This window comes from Artibeus jamaicensis, unplaced genomic scaffold (genome assembly GCF_021234435.1).
Source record: "Artibeus jamaicensis isolate MK-2021 breed Jamaican fruit bat unplaced genomic scaffold, CSHL_Jam_final contig_558, whole genome shotgun sequence".
NCBI lineage: Eukaryota > Metazoa > Chordata > Mammalia > Chiroptera > Phyllostomidae > Artibeus > Artibeus jamaicensis.
In genome coordinates, this window is record NW_026521886.1 from 1,719,003 (window position 1) to 1,742,336 (window position 23,334).

General features: G+C 37.1%; 1 protein-coding gene across 19 annotated transcripts in view; it reads right to left on the reverse strand.

Annotated features, from left to right (window-relative positions):
- Nucleotides 1–23,334, reverse strand: part of ABI3BP (ABI family member 3 binding protein) — a 243,178-nt gene that overhangs the window by 94,082 nt on the left and 125,762 nt on the right. For 17 of the 19 annotated variants that reach the window (XM_053670249.1, XM_053670260.1, XM_053670247.1 and 14 more), the window contains 16 exons: nucleotides 16,757–16,822; nucleotides 15,451–15,525; nucleotides 14,839–14,913; nucleotides 14,002–14,076; nucleotides 13,019–13,090; nucleotides 12,156–12,230; nucleotides 8,297–8,338; nucleotides 7,407–7,454; nucleotides 6,692–6,772; nucleotides 6,210–6,257; nucleotides 4,886–4,957; nucleotides 4,127–4,174; nucleotides 2,301–2,360; nucleotides 1,389–1,496; nucleotides 1,055–1,087; nucleotides 169–255 (listed from right to left, as the gene is read on the reverse strand). In XM_053670249.1, coding sequence (XP_053526224.1) covers nucleotides 169–255; nucleotides 1,055–1,087; nucleotides 1,389–1,496; nucleotides 2,301–2,360; nucleotides 4,127–4,174; nucleotides 4,886–4,957; nucleotides 6,210–6,257; nucleotides 6,692–6,772; nucleotides 7,407–7,454; nucleotides 8,297–8,338; nucleotides 12,156–12,230; nucleotides 13,019–13,090; nucleotides 14,002–14,076; nucleotides 14,839–14,913; nucleotides 15,451–15,525; nucleotides 16,757–16,822 — 1,065 coding nt within the window. The remainder of the gene's footprint in view (nucleotides 1–168; nucleotides 256–1,054; nucleotides 1,088–1,388; nucleotides 1,497–2,300; nucleotides 2,361–4,126; nucleotides 4,175–4,885; nucleotides 4,958–6,209; nucleotides 6,258–6,691; nucleotides 6,773–7,406; nucleotides 7,455–8,296; nucleotides 8,339–12,155; nucleotides 12,231–13,018; nucleotides 13,091–14,001; nucleotides 14,077–14,838; nucleotides 14,914–15,450; nucleotides 15,526–16,756; nucleotides 16,823–23,334) is intronic. The other 2 variants (XM_053670245.1, XM_053670259.1) reach the window with 2 other exon arrangements.

Sequence of the window (23,334 nt, forward strand, 5' to 3'; positions counted from 1 at the left end):
AAGATTCCCAACAGGAAGCATGGGGTATTCAGATATCTCATGTTCTCTTAACTAGTAGCTTTTACTCTTAATAGGTATATAGGGCCTGAACCAGTTATGTCCTTAGAATTTAGGGTACCAACTTGGGTAGACTACTTGAATTTCTCAAACCAGAAACTACTTATTTACCCAGTGTAGCCTGAGGTACTTCCGGATGGGGCGTGGTTTTAGGTTTGAGACGTGGACGACGGGGTCTTTTTGTTGTTGTTGTTGGAGCTGGAGGAAGAAAATTCCATATTAATATAGTGCTGATCCCTGCATGACCTGTGAATTGGACGATAGAACATGGCTCAAAGCTTTCTAACACTTCTTAGAGTTTCTTTAAGTGGACAAAAATTTGTCACTTTGGTTTGAAATTTTCTCTGTTAGTATATTAATAGGCATTCATTTATAATTTTCTGAGATTAAGACTTACGTTACAATGATGGTTAAGAAATAAAGATGAAAAACTCTCATTTTTTTGAAAATGTCCTTAATCCAACACTGATTACAAGTCACCGCTAAACTTTGATGGTGTGAGAGAAGTTCACACCATTGTATAGTTAGTATTCACTTATAATTTTAGATGACTAGGTTTGAGCAAATTTTCCATTTGATAATTTACTAGAATCTAGTACATAAATTAGCTGAAACAACAACAAAGTAAAAAAAGTTACAGAGAACTTGGAATGTAGAAAGTGAGCTACTTAAGAAACTTCATGGTATTATAATTGAGACTGCACTAGTGGTCTAAGTAAGGGATATATAGATAATCCCATTTGGACCTCAGCTCTTCCATATGGTACGGTTTAAACAGACTCAGCTCAATGTGACGCAATTTCCAACTGAGATATGGAGCAGACAGCTGTCCTGAATCCAGTCCATACCCATTTCTGTTTGAAAGAAAGCCTTTTATATTTTAAGATGAATACTGTAAATAGGATGACAAATTATGACCTCATCATCTACACAGCAGCACAGATAGGTCTGACAATGAATATGAAAAATTTATGGGAAGGACATAAAGAATCATTACCTAAAGATGTCCCAGGAGTAATAGGTTCAATTTCTGTGGTAAGAAATGATCAAAAGTAATTTTAAAAAGAAAAGTTAAACACATGACAGAAGTCATCAAATTCTCTTGAAAATGAATTTTGCCAGAATCACAGAGAGAAATGTAATTTGATGGTCAGAGAAGCAAATAAAATACATAAGTACCAAGAAGATACCCAGCAGTGTGAGGAAGTCACAGGTATTGACTAGGGCCTTCACTCTTAAGGGTCACAGGGTTTAATTAGGTGCCAAGTTAAACTGCCACCCCAGTACCACACCAGATGCAGTTCCACAGGCACCAGGGACGATATATTTACCTAGTACAGTCTTCGGTGCCTCTGGGCTCGGTGTGGTTTTATGTTTCGAAGGTTTTGGAATTTTGGGACGTGGACGACGTGTTCTTGGTTGTTGTGACGTTTTTGGAGCTGAAGGAAGGAAACTGGTTAATATCACACATATCCAGAAACTAAAAAAGGGTTTATACATGGCTCTAGGTTTTCTAAAATTTTGCTAGATTTTCCTGAGTCTTCAGAAATTTATCTCCATTTCAAAGTTTTCTTTGTCATCCATTTGCCAAAGTAATTTTTGGCAGTTTTCCTAACAGTTCTTTTGAAAAAGTGTCTATAATATGACTTGAATAATCTGAAAGCATTACTATTATTGATGGTGTCCAATTTTCAGAGGCACCCCGACCCAAGAGAAGTCAGAAGCACAGCATGTACATGTGATGTTAGAGAGGGACTCAGGCGCACCAGCTTTGGGGAGACTGGTACTGAGATAACACTTCAGCAGGCGTCCATCCCACTCAACATTATTAGGAAAAGCACATTTCAGTTCTTAAAATCCCTGGTAGACAATAAAAACGCACTGCATATCTTAAAACAACTTTCTGTTGATGGACACAGAGTTATGGATGATGTTTATGGGGCAAACACTCCTAATCGCCTTTTAAATTCAGCTTTGCCACAGAACACCGAGCAGAATCACATGCTCTGTAAAATAGTAAGAAAGCTGGATAGTGTGGGAGATAGGTGCTCTGTACTATAAACGGGCTCATATTTTAGACAAGTAACTTGTTTTAGCCCATTCAAAACGAAGAATCTAGTTGAATCACAAGAGGATGATGAGAAAATCTTAGGAAAGAGAAAAGCCCTTGACCAAGATAGTAGTGGAAATGACTGGACAATGAGCAGAAAACACACTTGCTTAAAGACATAGAAGGTCATTACCTATTGTTGTCCAGGGAGTCTCAGTTCTCATAGTTACAGCTTCAATGTCTGTGGCAGGAACTGACCAAAAGCAATACAATAAGCAATGGAGATTTAAGAAACACAGGAAAAGAAAAAGTTACCTTGAAAATACATCTTCTGAACCTTATAATGTTTAAAAAGCATTTCTGAACTTTGAAAAAAACAGTGCTTCTTCTCTATACTTGGCTATACTCTGACATCCATCTATCTCACAAAACAGCTGTGCTCTTCACATCCATATGAGGCCAATGAAAAGCTTTCCCCTCCCCAAGTTTAATTATCTGATTCCAACTATATTGGAAACTTGGCACCAAAATATCAGACAATTAGTTTTCTGACATGTATTTTAAATGACTCTGAAAATTAATGGAAGTCTCTGTTAGTATCTGAAAGCCTTTTACTATCATTATTAATATTTGTTTTAAGGAATGTTGGTGGTCAGGAGAATTTGTACAATTCTTAATCAGTTTCCTTATTAGAGATCTGTGACATTTATGCAAAAGATAAACTTTTGCCTTTCTCCAGGAGTGAGAAAGGCACTCTTTCTTACTATTTCTTATTTATTCATTTATTTCAAATGGATAATTAGGAGAAACGGAAATGGTTAAGAAAAAAGCCTGAAAAGCAATAATTTAACTTTTTATCTAGATAAAGAGGATACTATAATTCTATAGTATTAGGAGATAATTAGGAGAAACGGAAATGGTTAAGAAAAAAGCCTGAAAAGCAATAATTTAACTTTTTATCTAGATAAAGAGGATACTATAATTCTATAGTATTCTGTAATGATTAAATTATGCAAAACAAACAAGCAAGCAAAATATAACCAGAGACATTGAAATAAAGAACAAACAGACAGTGACCAGAGAGGAAGATGGAGGGAGATAATTGAGGAAAGAAAGAGAAGGGTTGTCAAGGAACATGTATAAAGGAGCCATGGACAGAGCCAATGGGGGACAGAATCAAGGGTGGGAAGTGGGGGGGGCAGGGGAGAGTGTGTGTGGGGGAAATGGAGACAATTGTACTTGAACAACAATAACAAATTATGCCTAGATATGAAATGAAAATTTAACTCATTTTAAATGTCTCTTTAAAATTAAATGTAACATTAAAATATTTTTATTACCAAAACCCCTGTAAAGCAATTATACAAAGATTGCCTTTCACTGACTGTCCAAGACACACAGCAGAGTTAGCTTAAGCCACTTCTGAGAGCATCTTCAGAACTAATGGAGATATGGCAGACAGAAGAGGGAGAAAGCAAGGACAAGAGGATGAAAATATTAGAAAACTGACTGCCTTCAAACACAAAAAGGGGAATCCCTAATTTGTTTAGAATTCAGTGTCATAAGATGAATTTGTCAACAGAAAGTTGACATTCATTCAAGTTGTGTTTGAATAGCATGGAATCAAGGAAGAGATTTTTCCAGAAAGAGACAATTATGTATTGCACCAAGCCCTAACCAGCTTTTTATTCCTGCTCTCCCAGATCCACAAATTGTTCCCAAAAAAACAGAGATCTCAATAATTTCCTGGTTTGAAGATGGATGGAGAGAGCGCCTGTGACTCTTGACAGCATCAAGTGCTGGGAGCAACGGAACATCTGTGAAGGTGACCAAAGAAAGATTATAGCGGAGCAGCCAATGTGAGACTGCCTAACCATCTGAAGAAGGTCCCTAACAATGTTAGGAATGAATGAAGAAAGTGCTGAGTAATTGTTTACACAAGAGAATACAAGTAATGACAGAGATGAGAGGGGCAAGCTCAGAGAAACACTGACCAAGAAAGAAGACATCCATCATTACCTACGGTTACGGCGGGAGTGTCAGTCTCAACGGTAACGGGCTTAAAGGCTGCATCATAAAAAATAAACAGAGATATAAATAAAAGGAAGCCGAAACTTTTAGGTGCTCAATGATGCTTAATACACAGGACACAGAACCTGGTTGATTCTCGACTGATACAAATTGTCTTCTTGATAGGTTTATTTATTATGTGAGATGCTCTCTTAGTAAGTTAGAATTTTATAGTGATTGGGAATCTTGGGAGAAAATCTCAATTGCAAAACAGTTGACTTTTAAGCACTGTTATATAATTATCTCCTTATTTGGTAAGAAACCGCTTAGTAAATCGTTACTGTTTCAAATGTCAGTAAGGAATTTTAGAGGAGGCCAACCTCCAATTATGTCCCTACAGAGGAAGAACACAGTGTCATCTCCCCAGGTGCTCCCTCTTGGTGGCTGTCCCACTCACATTCAGAAATATTCCAGGTACAGAAAAGCTAGGCTTCTGCTCATTACAAACCCAAATTCAGAAAACAAAGCCTAAAACATTCTTTAAGAAAATGAGTCTGTTGGTATCGGTTGTAAAATTTACTAAGTTCCCATGCATTGATTTGTTCATTTAACCCATAAAACATCAGTGTGACCACTTGGAGAAGACTATGAACAAAATCATGGTGCTTGGGTTTCTACATTTTGTATGATATAATCAATTGTAAACATTTTCAGCAATATTCCCAAAGAAAGAGCTTCTTAAACTAAAGCATTGGAAATCATGTTTACCAGGTTTAATTGAAGGCACATCTGGTTTTGTGGTTTGGGGCTTAGGAAGTAATTGCTTTGGTGGTTTTGAATCTGAGGGAGAAAAAGTACTATAATTAGTGCCATAGCAGAACTGTGAACATCAAGATTAACGTTACTTACACAATGTTTTCCTAGTTATAGATCAAGGCACTGAAAGTAGTTACCAGGCTGGATTTGAGGCACATCTGGTCTATGTGTGGTTTTAAGTCTTTTGGATGGTTTTGATGCTAAATAAAAAGGTATTAAAAATTAGCATAATGGTCATGGCTGTGACGGTCAGAATTAGGTACCTACATGCTTGAGCAAAGATACCGTATGAATTCAGTGAATATATAAAAAAGTTTAATTCCTGAGCTGTGGGAAGGGTGGGGAATGTGTCCATTTCTATACATTTTTCCAAAAGGAAAAACAATTCAGGAAATGCTCAAAATGTGTCTTAGAGCAAAAGTAATAAGAACTATAATAAGACTTTTTTCTCCACAAGTAACTTCAAATGCAATAAGTATAAGAGTTCTGTTTCTTAATTGATATTTTCAGTGTAAAAACAATAAGGTAGAAATGTGAAACTAGCTTAGTAGACCTGGGAAATAATCTCTAACACCTGAAATTGTAAACAGCGTTATATGGCTACTGATTTCTGGACTTTTCTAAAGTAAAGCAGTGACAGATTTATTGTGAATGCTGAGAACGTACCATCACCTAATTATCATCAAACAGCATTTTGTACTAAAAATAATAAATCCAGCTTGGGACATTTAATGTTCTCAAGTTATAAAGACCATACTATTTTTTATATTGGACCCTCCAACAAGAATAGTATTTGTGCTTCTACTTATCAAAACATACTTGAAAACATTTTTTTCGAAGAAACAAAAATGCTGAAGAAGACATTATTTCATGCAGCTTTTTAAAAGGAAGAAAGTCATACAAGTTGAATGAGTAAATGAATGAAATGATGATCATGGCACAGGAATAACATTTTGCCACTTGTCAAGTCCAAGATGAGCAGAGGAGGCCCTGTCTGCAAAAGAGTAGATGGTTTTGTCAACACAAAAACACATGTGATGGAAAGACAGAGTTTGTGGAAAACCAGGAAGCTGTGTCCAAGACCACAGACCTTCCTTAAATAAGCACACAGGATTCTCCCAGAAGTTTCCTATCTTCAGGTCTTCAGACCTAGATAGGAAATGAGGGTCACATGGAGTGAAATTGCAGCGGTGAGGCAGAGATGCAGTCATGCCTGGGTGGAGAGCAGGAAAAGCAAAAGTGACACTGGGAGAGCAGTGCCGGAGGGTAGAATTACCGATTGTGGGCACCAAGAGCTCCGGTTGTACTGTAGCAGGTTCCAGAGCTATGGAACAAAAAACCAAAAATACTAATTATAAGAAGAAGTGGTATCTTGAGGAAGGAAACAATACTCCTCAATCTTTACTTGAACTGTGTAGTTTTTAAAATGTGATTTTCCTTTTGATTCCCTGCCCCATTCCTTCCCCTTTCCCCTATTGGTTTTCCACAGCTCGTCTGCCACGAACATGCATCCTGCATAAGAGTTTTAGACGCTCTACTTTAATAATATACTTAGTGAGTCAGCTTATTTCTATGTATACCTATAAACATAACAATATAAATATATTCATATAAATGTAGAAAGTATAGATGCTTAAATATAAAAATCAACTATAGTGCTCCCTAAAGTCCAGCTATTTAGGTAGTAGGTAGTTACTATATCAGAAGCTACCATAGTCTACTTTCTGTGTTAACTGAAACCCTGAACATTACATTTACCAGGTTTGGACTTGGGCACATCAGGACTAGGAGTGGTTTTAGGGCGGGGTCGACGACCTGGTCGTTTAGTCTTTCGTGAAGCTGAAGAAAAAAAAAATTTAGCTACTTAACATAGAACAAACAAAAGTGCAGATGGCTCAGAAGCACACTTAAGTTCTTCAATTTATTGTGGACATATACCCTTCTGTTTTGCAACTTTCTATCATTATTTACCCAGCTAAATGAGGTCTTCAATAATTTTTTTTTGGTCAAAGGTTTATAAACAATCACTGTTCAAGAGTTCCCTTATTCTTCCATTTTGTGATGGAAAATCCAGAACTTTGTATAGTTTGGAAAACACAGCCTCATAAAAAATTTTAGAAGTTCTTGTTCAACAGGAACACGAGAAAAGTTATTTCTAAAAAGCCACTAGAGATAAAAATTAAAATCGATTTAGCCTAAAATTCAAAAGGAAAAATTTTGCACTTAGCATTTAAAAAAAATCTACAAATCAGTGAGATGTGTTAAAAGGCTTCGAATTCAGAAATTATTTCAGGGATGGCAATTTTTTTAATGAGATATAGTTTATAAAACTACAGATTTAAAACATTTTTATGAAAAAGAACCGAGAACACATGCCCAGAATATTAATGGACTAATCCATTAATGTGAGCCTGTTAATAAAGACGCCGACAGTCAGGAAAAAGGAAGGTCGTCCACGCAGCACCTGCATTACCTAATGTTGTTGTTGTAGGTTTGGTTCCCAGCGTTCCAGGTTCAGCGACTGCATGAAACATCATTAAGAAGGAATCAACATCAAAGGAAAAATGATAAAAATCTATCTAAATATGAAAATGCTTGATTTCTAATTACTAAATTTAGAGCAAATATAACTGATGAAAGTTCTATTCATATAAGAAACTCCTTCTTTATTTGAGCCAATGCCTGTGTTTTTAAACAAAATGAACAAAAATATAGCCAGTCAGTTAAGTTTGGAAACAGAAACGGAAAGAAAATGGTATGATTCTTCTTTGGAACATGTGAATGCAATAAAGTAACCAACAGTTCATGTTATGAAGGAAAATAGGGGTAATTGGCTAGGACGGCATGAGCAGGACACAGTATCTGCTCCCTTGAAGAAAAAGAAACGATAAAGATTGGGGTTATTTTTTTATATTTCTCTCTTTTAATGAACTTCCTAGTGACAAAGCAGGATATTTAGATTCGGAAAGATCATAAGATTTTTCAAGAAAATCTGCAAATGCTGGAATTTTGAAACTAAGAAAAGCACCTTCAAAAGTGAAAGCACAAATATGTCCTAGAGAAGCCACAGTCCTGCAGTGGAAGTTACCAGACTAAAAGCAGTTCAGGACACAGACCTCCAATGTGAAGAGAGACAATAAAGAGGGTGTCAAATCAAAATCACTGTGGCTTTCATGCTGTCTCAGAACCTCTATGTCAAAGAGCATAGGCACAGGGCTGATCTTCTGGCAAAAATGGCTGAAAGAAAGATCTGAAGGATGATGATGAAATAAATGTTTGAAAAACCAAAGTTAAGGACAAAGTTGAGGGTGTAAAAAGGGAGATAATTCTTTTTCACTAACTGAAGTGAGAAGACTTCATTACCTATTGTTGACTGCGATGGTGTTGGAGCCTGAGGTTCCGGGGCTGCAATAAGAGCAAGTATTATCAGAGGCAATGAGGAAGAGCACCATCTAAGACAGAAACTAAATGGCCATTAGCATAAAAAGTATTCTCTCGTTGATGAGCCATCGGGTTCTACTGGCTTGACAACAGAACGCTCAACACCCACATCTTCTCCACAAACCACAATAAAAATAAGAATTGAGATTTCTAATTTTTTGGTAGATTTTGAGCTATTTTCTCTACTACCCAATATTCTGAATACTGCTCCTAGTGCTTGAGGAGATACCCCATTAGAGGGAGGTCAAGGCAGCCTCTCCAAGGTTGCCTGCGGTTCCTGTCCCCCTGCACTTTGTTTCCTGCAGGACAGTCAGGGGCATTCACGACAGAGAGAACAGGTGGCAGACCCATTAGACTTGTCGCTGTGCCTGAGTTCCATTAGTCATGAATGAGTTTTGGCCTGGCTGGATTTGATATTATTTTATGAAAAAAAGTTGAACTTATGGTCTAAAAAACGCCAATAGGGTTCGTATGCTGTTCTCCAGATTTACTAGCATTTATTGCTGGTGAACAAATTGGTTTACATATGAAATTTGGTCTATTTTCATTAGTAAATCAACAGGAGGCAAGAAGCAGTCTCAGGTTTCACGAAATGCTAACTAAATTGAACAACAATATTATTTAAATATTCTAACAGATAACAAAACCTTCCATTTCATTCAAATTGTTAGGAGGAGTGATGCACCACATCTGAAAATAGCAAACAATAAAAATTCTTTTGAAACTTTGAGGTTGCAATTCATGTTTTAATTTCTACAAAGTTGCCCTCTAAAAGTATGAAAAAGTAAGTAAAATTTGCTACTCAGCATTGTAGCCTTTACAAAAGTTAAAGAATACTGACTTCTAATTTTAGTTCTGAAAATCTGCATTAAAAAAAATTCCTGACACACCGAGACCACACAGATATGGACCCCATCAGTGAAGCTTCCAATTCACCTGCATATGAAAATACTAAAGTCAGTGTTCATTAAAGCAAATCTGTGTCCTGAAGACTCCATCTATTGACAATTTTAAGGTGTTAGAGATAAAGGTGTAAAAGTATTCCATAAAAAGGCTGAAGGGTGTGCAAATAACTACACCACTCACCTCGGCACAAAACAAGGAAAAACACAACTTGCTCATTGTAGATTTGTGACCAGCAATGAGAACAAAACACAATTCCATCTACCACAGATAAAATTCATTGGAAGACTCTGCCTTTTTCTTTTTAGTGTGTTAAAAGTTGAAGAGCTGAAAGTCATTACAATCTTAAAGATGAACTATGAAAGAAATAATTTTTATTGGATGAGGCAGACAAATAGAGGCATAGTAAGTAGATGGCTGGGATTTTCAAGAAAGCACTGGATTCTTCTTATATAACAAGCCAAAACAAGTGGTGGTTTTTGCTTGTTAGTTTAACCACAGAGGAAAACCAGAGGAAAAGCAGCCTGTGTGGAAAGTGAAGTGGAAAAAAAAAAAGGAGTGTGAGGAGAGGGTTGGGAAAGGCGATGAATTCCTCAAATCAAAAAGCTTTTGGTGGTTTGTTTGCTCTCCTGAACCTTGGCTAGAAACAGACATCTTCAGCAGAGCTATAATGGTGGCCTGCCCTAAAATAAAAATAAATAGTTCGCAGAGGTTCAGTCATTACTCTGTGTTGTCTCGATGTCAACTTGAGTTGGCATAAATTTAGCTGTGAACTCTGAAGTGGCTGTTCTTGCTGTTAGAGGAAGAAGTGTGGATATTCTTAAGTGATTAAAAGGTAGAAATCAAAGGAATATAAACTCATTAAGCTTCCAAGTAATATTCTACACTTTAAAAGGAAAATGTCAAATTAAGAAGTCTCTGCTCAGGCACCTTAGAATAATAAACACACACCCTCCAACTTATTTGTACAAATGAACTGCCTCTCAGAAACCTTTTTAGAAAGTGCCGAAAATTAATAATGAATCTTGTGTAAACTGCAATTAACATCTGGAGACATTTTTTGATGTTTTCAAATTTTATCATGTAATAATAGAAATAATTTGATCGGAGAAATACTTAAACTTGGTGAACCAAATATAAAGTAATATTTCTCAGCGTGCTTGGTAATAGCCCTCTATTCAAAATATAACATAAGTATAATAGTTACTGCCTTATTTTGAAGTCCCCAAGCACGATTTAAAAATAAATGTACATTAAACCCTTCTCCCATGTAGCTCACTGTCACTGTTCTTTGCTTCTAGGGCTGTGGAGTTTTATAAGCTACACATCTTTCTCTAAGTGGCCTCTCTGAGTAAGAACACATCATTGTGTTTCTCTGACTGGGAGACCCCACCCCTGGTCACACTCCTCTCGCCTCTCGCTGCCTCTTGAAAAGGAGTCATTAGAATTTTTTTCTGAGCAGCTACATTTGCTTCCTTATGTATTTCATTGCAAAAAAAATCATAAACTCTTGCTTTAGTAACTGTCCTTTGTAAACAAGGATTAATGAAAAATCCATTGAATGTTATAGTGAAAAATACATTCTTCCAAGAGTGAAGGGTTTAACATTTAGATGAAAATGATGAGTAGTGACAAAGATCCCATACATGTACTGTCGTATAAGTCAATATGTAAACTGTTGTGTAGATTCTGGATGGAAAAAACCCCCAAAGATTTGGTCCCTTAGTATGTCCTACAATCCTTATGTAGAGAATGGTCTCTGTTTTAAATGATATATACAGGCTAACCCCTCCCTGCAAAAGAGTCCCCTTTTCTTCAATGAAACACCATCAATACCTCCTGAGAAGCATAAGGAGACAGTGACTGAGGAGCCAGTGTTCAGAAATCGGCCCCAGGACAGAAAGAAGTTATGGAGCCTCAGGGAGATACAACCCTCCGTAAACTCGAATTCTTTTCTGTCATAAGAAATTTTATTCTCTGCCAAATAACGTTGAGATGAAAGAATAAATCTACACTCCTACTTAATTATTTCTGTTCTCAATCATTTCTCTAAATTGCTGAGACTTCCCCTGGCATGAATTTTGTTTCAATTTTGTGGCTAGAATTTTATTACATAGTAAGATGAAGCAGAAAAGCACTGAAAAAGGGTATTATTGTTGAGTAAACCTGAAAGTTTTTTACATTTACTAAACTATGGCGGTACATGGTTGTAATATTATTCTAAGAATGCATACATTGGTTTATTTGAACTATTTCTATATAATAAAAATGATGTACTATAAGTTCAAGCTGTCCTATATGGCATCAAAATTTCAAATATATTGTAAGCATACATGTGGCAGTTTATCCCCTTTCAATGCCTTCCTCAGATGCATTAAAGACATGACAAAATACTTGCTAAATATTTAAGCTGTAATTTTTAGCTTTTGTACTTTTGATATGTGGTCTTAACTCTTTGGTCTCACAGCCTGAATCTGAGACGCTCCAAATGAGGCAGAGTTCTTAAGGGATGGGAACTCTTCTTCCCTCTCCAGCCGAAAGGCGATTGTCCAGCGACCCGAGAGTCCCAGTCAGCTTTGGCACTGGGAACTATTTCATAATCCTAGACAAGGGAGTCAGTCCTCAGCCATCGGTATCATTGTCTCTGTGTTTGTTCTCTGGTGGCCCTGAGTGCAATGATCGTCCCCAAAGCTCAGAGTGACGCTGTGGTACTGTCAGAGGGGCTGGTTATAGTGAGATTTCATAGCATTTTTGCACTTTTCATGGCAAAATGTATCAAATACCAAAATACAACTCAGAAGTCCTTGCTCTGAAGAGTGGCATAAAACAACTTTCAAGTCATGTCTTGGAATATTAAACAGAAATTTGGGGTAATTACCAGGTTTGATGTGTGTCACTTCTGGGCTGACAGGGGATTTAGGTATCAAAGAAATAAACTGTGTTTTACTGGGAGCTAGAAAAATAAGGAAACAAAAGCAATCAATAAATCAATATTTAGGCATTTCAGTGTCTAAAACCACAAAAGAAAAATCTAAACTTTAAGTGGAATGAACCCTTCATCTTAGCATAGTTTGGAAATAGTCCATTAAAAAATATTTCACAGAACAGCATTTAATGGAAATACAGTGAAACATTTCTAGAGTATATTTGACCTAACAGAAATAGCATTGCCATTAAATAGCCCTAATAACTACACAAAGACAGTGAAGTTAATCCATGCTTTTAAAAAAAGCCAGTGTAATCATACACCATTATTTCATATTCCTCAGCTACATCTGTCTTCAAGCACCAGAAAAAAATACATTTAAAATCAATATTTTCTGATAGCTACAATGCTATAATCTGCAGCATAAAGAAATTCTACTAATACCATAATAATCATTTTTCCAACTGTAGCCTGAAGTTGAACCTGAGGGCCTTATGCAAAGAAAAAAAAGAGAGAGAAAACTATGTATAAGACACAACCTCAAATATAATGACTGAATAGAAGATGGGAAGGAAACAATGGTTTAATAGCTTTCCAAGGCATAGAATGATGAATAATGCTGAGTGTAGATCCACTAACTATGGAGCCAAATATCCAAAACCATGAAAGCCCGAGAGTCCACGTACTACATGAGATACTCGGAATTGCTGAAACGAGCAATTTAGAATGCTGATTGAGACATTACAGGAAAGCTGGGGGGCTGGATTTCCCATGGTGAAATGAAGTAATGCAACCACTAAGGACCCATCATTTACCCAGTGTTGTCCATGTTGGTTCAGGGCCTTTAGAAATTTTAGATGTTGTGGTTCCAGGCCTTTTGGTTCTTTCTGGTAAAAGGAAAAGAGATGTTAACATATCCTAGAGACAATAAAAAGATATCCTTCAAAGAAGAACTGAATGGCCTTTCAAATATTCTGCCATATGTAGTAGTCAGTGTTTATAAAGTGTGCAGTGAGTGAAGTTTTGGAAAAGAATTTTCAAACTCAGTCATAATAGTATAGACTATATAAAAACCTGTATTTATATTACAATGGAATAAGCAAAACCCAACCTGCTGAGTGTGATTTTGAGTGTATTATTTGACAATGAGGAAAATCCCCTCTAGACTGATAAGCTACCTCTACTACCCAAACTCTGTGCCTTAAAATCTATTGCTCCTGTTTCCTTTTTCTTCTGCCCAAATCCTGCACATATTTAAGCTTACTTCCTCAACTCTTACTCATCCTGACCTTCTACACATATATTATGGTCTCACAAATGAATTATATAATCTTCGGTTGCTCTCTCACTGTTTATTATATATTATCTGTTAGGGGTTATAAGAAATTGGGAAGCTGGAATCATGTCCATCTCAGCCATTGCCCCAGGGGAAACTGAAAACGCAGTAGGCACCAAACAAATAAGAACTGTCAGCCTAATAAATACTTAAATAGGGACAGCATACCAAGAAAAAGAATTGTACTATATACCTCACTTTGCCATGTTGTGACAGCAAGACTTGTTTCCAGGTTTAAACCAGAGTTTACATTCAAGAACATCGCATGATTTTTCATAAAATCTTATTAGAAATGATTGATTCTTGTTATTTTGGTTTATTAATTACACATCTTTAGTTACCTTCAAATTTTCTAAAGGAACTTTAACCTATAGAATCATAGCACTTATATTTATGGCACGGAGATGGGTGTTACCTATTTGGAATTAAACATCCTGAAAAGTTAAAGAACCATTTCTTTACCAGGTTTGATTCTTGGTGGTTTGGGCCTGAGGCGTTGTTTAGGTGTAGAAGAAACGGATGTGGTTTGCAGGGGAGCTGAAAGCAGATTTAAAGCAGATTTCATGAGTGATGCCTCTCAGGGCTCAATCAGGTTGCGAATATAAACTCGTACACTTCTTGAGTTCAAGAACTGCTTTCTATTTCTTTGTATCCCTAGAATGCCCAGCACCATGCTTTACTCACAGTAGGTGCTCAATTAATGTGTTCATTGGGCCAAAGGAATTAAATTTCTATATGAGAACTGAAGGTACATTGTTCAAGTAAGTGTACCATACTGTGAGCACCTTTGAAGAATTTAGGAACACATGGTACAATCAAGGACTCAAAAGATGATTTACCAAACAGAATAGAAAGTTCAGAACTTCTTTAATTCTGTAGTGCTCTACTAACCTCATCAGTAGTTAATGAACTTCATGACTCCAGTAATCTTCTATTCTAAAATATAGGTTGTGTACCTTTCTTTTGCCCATTTTTTCTTCCTCATGTCCAGGACTGCGGAGCCTACTTGGGACTCTTTATACTGAAACCTACTTTGAGAAAAACACTCTGACCTGGTGGTATCTGAATGTGCTAATTAAAAGTGAATGTATTTTAAAACAATTATCTATAATTCTGCTGCTATTTTCTGGTTGGCAAATTTCAAAGAATAACAGCAAAAAATTCTTCATAATTTATGGGAAGAAACAAAGGGAAATGTTTACTGCTAAAAATATTCTGAAAAGGACAACATAAATGACTCCTTTTTGTCACTTTATCTGCTCTTTCAAAGCAAACAACTATACAAATATTGTTAGTTACCAGGTGTTGTAGGTTGCATTTCAGGATGGGGAATGACTTCCACCTTTTGAGGACCAAATGGTATTTCACTTGGAGCTGAAAACACAAACACCCCGTCCCACCGAGTAATTCCAGTTGAAATGAGGTATTTTAAGAGTTTTAACATGCTTTTAGATGGTGTTACAAAGCACATGCTACAGGTACATGACTAAGGATAAAAATGCATGTAGTCTTGAAAGCTGATGGATGAAATAATAATGTGAAGTGGGGAAAAGGTCAGAGTGATAATTGTTCAGTAGCTGACTCCAGGCAGACTCAATGCATGGGAGATAGTGATACAGGCCACAGGCATGAGATGGGATGATATGGATGATGAAAATGTCCATGCAGTTTTCAAAGCTGTTCATTCCTTCAAAGATGGGAAGATATTTTCTATTACAGTACAGAGAAAAAAAGGAAATCAAAATGGAACATAAGATGCCTGCATTATAGGAAAAAATATGTATATTCAGAAATAGGAAAGAAATAAATAATTAGATGTGATGGAAAGAAATGGTCATTTGGAAGAAAGGCATTCACATGGATTTTCTTTTGATGGAAAACAAAGAATAATTTTTCTGTTAAAAACATTACCCAGTGTTGCCCTTGGCTGTTCAAGAGTTCTAGAAGTTTTAGGTGGGACAGAATCCAGAAATGGATCACTTGTTGCTGTTGGAATAAATGTCAACATTTATAAAAGCAGCAGAAGGCCCCAGGAATAAAACACAAATTCATGAGTAATAAATTATGCCTCATATAGGGAAAAAATATCAAGAACACTTGAGGGATTTCTGACCAACATTTTTAAATGAGCAATTCATTAGAATTTGAAGATGAGCTTACTTTAAAAAACATATCTACTTTCTTTTATAAAACTTTAAGAAATTGTTAACACTATTACAGATGTCTCCCATTCCCCACCCTTTGCCCTCTTCACCATATATACTTTAAACATTAGAAAGCACGATAAAACTATGTCTCATATAATCAACTTATTTTCAACTGTTTTTTTTGCTTCTTCTATTTCTTAACTACTAACTGAACCCACTTTAGCATTCCGTTTTTTAAGATTTTTTTCCTGCAGTTTACATTTATTTACTTTTATCTACCATGGGATGAATAATGCTGAGATAAGGCTACACATCTGAAAAATATCAGGCATACATGCATGTCTGCAGAGACCAGTCTCACTCACTTTGAATCTCTGCAGTGGCAAGTTTAGTAGGTGCTTAATAAACACTTGCTGAAAGGAAATATTGGACTGGGTTGAACTCACTGTAGCTGCACCAGTAAGTGAATGCCGAAGATTAGACCAACTGATCTCCACACTAATGAGTGACAGGATCTCTCTGCAGCAGGATTTCTCACCTCCACACTATTCAAATTTAGGGCTGGATCATTCTTTGTTGCGGGGGCCTATCCTTTGTATTGTGGGGGTTCAGCAGCATCCCTGGCCACTACTCACTAGATGTGTCAGTGGCACCTCCTCCAGCTAAGACAAAAGAAGTGTCTCTAGACATTTCCAAATGCCCCTAAGGGTGAGAAAGAGCAAAATCACCCCCAGTTGGAGAACCACTGCTCGAGAAAACTCTGCAGGACTCCAAAACCCTTTTAAAATGATTCTGAGCAATAGAGCAATCCGCCATCACCTTACTTTGCCTCAGGGGCAACCACCTGTCTGCATCTCCCACTTGAGCAGAGCGCATTTACGGATGAATGTGAACACATGGTTGCTCCATGGGAGGAGAGGGTAGAATTCACTTTCCTGACATGATTGCTTTTTTTCCTGCAGGGCTCTGGAGAGCACACTTTTTCATCCAGCAAAAATAAAAGAGAGAACTAGGTACACGACTGTCAGAACACCTGGAATCTAGGGCAAGGATCGAGAGGGTGGGTATACCTGCGTGGGACTCTGATATTTCAGGCTCGATCGATGTTGTAGGGCTTGAGAAAACATCATAAGTTGCTTCAAAAGAAAAGGTAAAAGAGATGTTAACTTTGACTGAAAATATTACATGACACATTTTAATGCTAGTCTTGTCACTAAAGTGTAAGGAATCACTAAGATTTGCCTCTAGTCCCTCTTGCCCTGAACTAAACATCTTTATACAGCAAGCCTTGATGCTGGTCTCCAGGAGGATGTGAACACAGTACTATACAAATATATACAAAATGTATATTGTATATATTTACAATAAAGTGGTGCCAGCTCTAAAGCAAAGAGCTTCCAAGAGTATAAACATAAATGAAGTAAAACGGGAGAGATTTCCGAAGAAGGAAACAGCTATCACGTTGAGGCTGCACAAAGTCTACTGCTTAGTCTTTCTACTTAGTGAAAGTCACCATCATGCTATCCTAACATTCGGACAGCACTCTACAGTTTGCACAGCACTGTCTCCTATATCAGCTTATTTAACCCTCTTAACATTCCTGAGAAATGGGTGAGGTAGAGACTATCCCCACTTTATAGATAAAAGGGTACTATCTCCATTTCCTAGACAATGCATCTGAGATTCACAGCGGTGAAGACATTGGCCAGTGGTCACACACTGCCTTTGTCCAGCTCAGCATATTTTCCATTGCCTTCGCGGGTCCAGGAATGGCAAAGCTGAGACCTGTTCTCTTCCTCTCACACTATTCCTTCTGCCACTTTACCTGGTGGCAGCTTTCTTTCTATTTTCTCCACGATCTAGGTAGACTTAAAGATAACATGCATATTCTACATGAAATAAAAAAAAGCAGGGTGACCTTAAAAAAGTCGGTTTTAAAATAAGGATAATTTTCATGTTCACATAAGAACTGAACCTGCAAGCAAAAACAGCATCGAAATAGAAATGTCCTCTACTGTACCAATAGCTATCACTATTTTGACAGGTGTACAGAAGCTGGAATGTTTTGAGATAGATGTTACTTTTCTTGCCCATTCAAAATGGCTGTGCAGAAATAAACTAGAAAGGTGGGGGGAGCTCCTGGGAAAAATTACTCATTGGGGTTACTTGTAATTCAACAGCAGAGTAATGATTTGAAGCACTGCTAGGGGAAGCTGTAAGAAACTATCAGCCTGTGACACACTCCGAGAGGCAGATAGGACAGTGTATATTGTACCACACGCTTAAGAGGCAGAAACAAAAAATTTCAGCTTGTAAAGGTGAGTCTAATGCTTTGCAAAATCTTCAAAAAACAGAAAGAAAACTATGAGTTAAAATGTGTAAACATCCTGAGAGTAAATCTGTTACATTGTAATGTAAAGTTTTCTTTAGCCTAGCTACAATCAGAGGAGAAAGACTAACCTTTTAAAGGACAGAAATGTTGGCAGTTGCTGATCTTAGTATTGTTTTAAGCCAATTTCATAGAACCATCAAAATCAGCTTTGTCTACTACTAGATTAATTAGGAAAACGACCAACTTTTATTTCATCCTCTCATACTAGGAAATAAATTATGAATTAATAGCTTGACTTATTTATATTGTTACTTTTGAAAACTGCCACAACTGCTTTATGTTATCCTAAGTCCCACATTTTCCTTTTATCTATAGTGACACTGGACCACCTTTCTTATTTCTGCATTTTTTTGTTCCAAAAGTTGATATTTATTCACTCTTTTTCTATTTCTTTTCCATCTCTGCGATTTGCTTCTCTGTTTAGACTTTCCAAGCCTGGCTGCCATCTTCCTTAGGTTATTCTCCGAAGGTGCTCTAGTAAGAAAAGAAGCCTTCATTCCACCATTCTCGGCCAGTTGTGGCTCATGTCTGGATTATTGCGTCCAAACATTTCCTCAAATATGCTTAAGATTAAAATAACACCTTTGCCAGCAGGCTTGGTCCTTGATATTTCTATTTCTGGAGTTTGTGCAGTTGAGCAATGAAGAACAAGAGTGCTAAAAGCACACAAACGCCATGTGGTGGGAGTTTTACAAGGTCTGGGCAGCCTCGGGAAGCACGCTGCCAGCTCATTTCGTTTGGGGGTTAAACAATGTTTTTTTGACTCTGAAATAAGAGATATCAGAGGAGAGGACAGTGTTGAAATGAAGCTCTCTAAAAATCAACAGCTCTTGACTTCTTTACAAAACTCTTATACACGTACATACTCCTACCAGAGTAAAATGTACGAAATGGTTAGGCACCTCTGGTTTTTAGAAGGCCATAAAGTTGATCGATAGCTAAGAATTTGGAATGAACCCTTCTGTTTTTCAGACTCTTTATGTGCCATCATGTGTTATGGTTTAGAGGCAACTCTCTCATCACCATATTTACTCAGTGGATGAAATGCCCCAGCTACAGGACATGGAGCGCTGTCCCTCACCTTGCGTTCACAGAACGTCAGTGCAACCAAAACTTGGAGGAGAAATCCAGTGTGAGGGAAATAGGTAGCTCCATTGCAACGTTATAAAGAGCAGTAGTTTTGTTAATAGTGTTAGTTGTTCTTAAAACACTGTAATGACACAATCATAATAACTAAATTTTACTGTCATATTTTTCTTATGAAAATATTATATGAAATAGGCCATACTACCATTTTCTCATTTGTTCATAACTCCCTAAAACTACATTGCAAAATTGTGTTTTGTTGTTTGTACATTTTATTTTTACTTAAAAATGGATGAGATGCACACTCTATAATAAAAATACTTTCATCTTGCTCTGGAAATGTGGTGGCACACAGACAAGTATTTCCAATGATCAGGAATTCATCAATGTGTTGTATTCAAATGCCACGAATATTAACAACTACGTGAAAGACCGCCACGTTTAAACACACATTCTTAGAGGAAAGACCTCATTAGGACAGAAAATGTGACGATGCTCACTATGCACTCTGTTCATCACCCCAAAGCCTGGTGCACAGCAGAGACTAAATAGAATGAATCTATGAGACACCCACTACAATGAACAAATGCCACTGAGTTTGGCAGTGTGCAGTTATGCTCTTAGTAAAGATAAATGAGAATAAATGAACAGGCCTTTAATTATGCTATGATACACATGTATGTGCATACAAATCTGTCTCTACTCCACCATTACATGCCATATGCTTATGTGGCCATCCCCTTCCATGAAAATAGAACCTAAAATCATACATGAAGAAGCAATGGGAAAATACAACATTAATATCAATAAATAGCTGAAGAGAAAAGCATTTATAAACACCACACACAGAGTTCTCAGTGCCATTTAAATAAATACGCAATGCTTTCTTCAGTTCAGGGGAAAATAAAATACCTTTCAGGTTAACCCTGAAATTTGTGGAAATATTTTCTGCAAAAAAAAAAATGCTCATGAAGTAAAATCAAAGGCTAAGGCTATATATCTCTAAGAGGCCACAGTAAATCTGTAAACCATCTGTTAAACTTGAATCCTATTTTCCTGCTCTTGAAGCATCAACGCCACCACCCATTCCAACTTTTTCTCTTCTCTGGGGCTTGTCCAGTTGGGTGGGCCAGACCCACACTAATCAACACCTCACAGGCAGTCAGGAAGGTCAGAAGTAGAGTTCAACCTCTTCTCAACTGCCCTGAGCAAACCACCTGGGCCAGAACTTTCCAGCCAGTGTAGGACTCCTTAGGCACACTGATCAGTTCAGCTTCCAAGTCTTTAAATAACTGATAAGAGTGTGCACAGCAATTTACTAAAGTTCTACAAAGTACTGAAAGAATTAAACACTGAAAATAATTAGTGATAAACTCTTAAAGGTGGCTCCCTTCAGTGGAATCTAATGAAAAGAATGAGAGCTACCATCCACAGGTCTGACTGTCGAGGGAAGTCTCAACATTGATTGTCTAAGGGGAAATAAGTTTGCCAGAAGAAGTAGTTGTCTTAGTAACACTAAGTCATAGAACAATAGGTAGGAAAAAATCAGTTTGTCTGGACCCCCTGTGGAAAGAATAGGCAGGAGAATTTTCTAAAGATGAAACTAAACACATCTAATCATCCTGGATTATATTTAAAAAATAAACCATTTCTTTTATTTTATTTGGGCTTTAAATTCAAAATGATGCTCTTTTAAGAGGATGGTCAAGTGAGTTAAGGAGGCTTAACTGTCGGCATTATCAAATCAGAAACAGAAACTTGATTTCCACCTGCCACCTCAAACCATACAAGGACTTAAGAATCATGCGTAAACTGCATCTGGGGAATGAGAAACACAAAGCATTGAAGCTGCTTCTCCAACTCTGATGCCCACAGAAAACACAGAGTTGGTCATGGCATCATTTGACTGCCTGAGCCGAGGCAGGGCCTGAGCCCAGTTTAGAGAATGCTATAGGCTGCCACTCGAACTGAACAGCACGGCCACGTGGGATTAATAGGACATTGCCATTCCCATGGGGGTGCAAATCTTCTTCAAATAACATAGCACATATCCTTTTCATTCCCTTAAAAATTTTTACACAGGTTAAATGCAGATCCAAAAGTCATTTGATATGCTCATATGTATACAAGCTTAAGAGTCTTTTTCTTCTTATTAATTAAATAATTGGTTAATATTATTGTTAAGCATCTATACTATTTCAGGAAATTTAGGTTGGTGGGAAGAAGATACATTCGATGCGAGAGCCCACTGTACTGAGAGCGCATCCCTTATGTACTGTGAATCAGATTCAGTGACTTACACATTGTTTCTAAAACATAACAACCCAATAAAATATATATATATATTTTATTTCCATTAATATATAATAATATATATATTATTTCCATGTTATAGATGGGAAAACTGGGGACCTAAGAGGTTAAGCCACTTGTTTACAGCCACATAAATAGTAAATAGTTGAGTTGGTTGTTAAGCCAGCTCTGTCTCATCCTATAGCTCACAGATCAGCAATTAAATTCACAATGAGAATAAACTTCAGTGACTGGCCACTCTTTCTTATGGTCCACTTGCCCTTTCTTAAAAATCCAGAAGACACCTGGCTCTAATGAAAGCATTTGATTTACTCTGTTGCACTATTCTGTGAAAATTTCAAAGGAAGCTCTGTGACATTATTTCACTTGTAACACGGAGCATTTTCTAGGAGAGATTCAGAAAGAAAGGAATGATCATCTGGTTTTTGCTCCTCTGCCTATTCAAAAGCAAATGTCCCATATATCTTCTTAAGATAAAATAGAATGATAACTCTCTTTGCCTCTGGAGACTTCAGAAGGATCAATGGTATATGACGGTATAAATGCAACTCTGAACCTACTAATAGGAATCTGCTAGGTATATACAAAATTATACTATTCCAGTGAAGAGTAGTCAACAAGTGCGCACATATTCATGCAGCACACAGTTCATTGGGGGTGGGGGTGGGGCTGCAAGGCACCGAGAGCTTTTCTGGAACTCACTCTGTGGCAACACAGAAATCATAGTCAGCTGGCCACCTTCCAGTAGAATATAAGACCAGTTCTACTTAACATCAGAGAGATGGACTGTTCTGAATGATTATCACAAGCACTAAAGTATTCCTGAAATGTGGCCAACTTTTTAAAAATATAGACTTTATAAATAAGTTGGCATTCTGGCATTCTTATTTAGAGCAGATCTTTGTAATTTCCTTTCTGTACCTTAAGGAGAACTGGATTTGCCAAGAGAATCAAAATCAATTGATCCTACTTAAATGTAATTTAGAGAAAGTTTGATACAAAATACAGTTCAAATAATGAGATCGCAAAATGCAGCACTAATGAAAGATTAGGAAAAATAGGCTTAAAGTGGGGAAGAATATAGTTAATGGCTATAGTACTCAGATTTCCTGGAATATTCCAAATTCCAAAAACTCTGTTCTACTCTTGTCCTAAACTATTGAAATGACCCAAGGATATCAATGTTCAGCACACAAATTAGAATCTCCACATACATTTTTACATCCAAAAGTAATACAGAAATCCCTTGGAGAGCATATGTTCTGATGATCTGATACAGAATGTGAAGTCAATGTGGAAACCAAATGCAGTAAATGCCAAAGTAAAATGGGTTTTATAAATGGCATCGATAAATCATGTATAATGGTTGATAAAGAGAAAAGCAGACCCTGGCATCCACCACTGGTTTGGCCCCCACAGCTCGGCTTGGTGTTTGCCTGCTGAACATCAACAGTTTGAGAGAAAACCAATTTCAGCAAGACCACTCAGTGACTAAGACGGATCGAGACAAAAACAAGAGCACTCTGTAATCGTGTGAACACAGACAAACGAGTGAACACAAAAATGACTGTCCTCACCGTGTGGCTCATGTAACTAACTGCTGCTTCTTTGCCAATCACAACTTGAGCTTCACTCTGTTCTTCTTGTCTTCTTGTTAAGAATTATAAAGCTATTCCATCACAAAGCTATTCCACTTTCAGACAATATCCCATTGAGAGCAAAGCTTTACTTCCTTGTACCCTCCCAGGAATCACCTAACACAAGGCCAAGTCCCACAGTAAGTCCTTTCCAACACTGTCTTACTGAAAGTTCCCCCAGTTTCTCACATGTATTTTCTATTGATAAAGTGAGTAAATA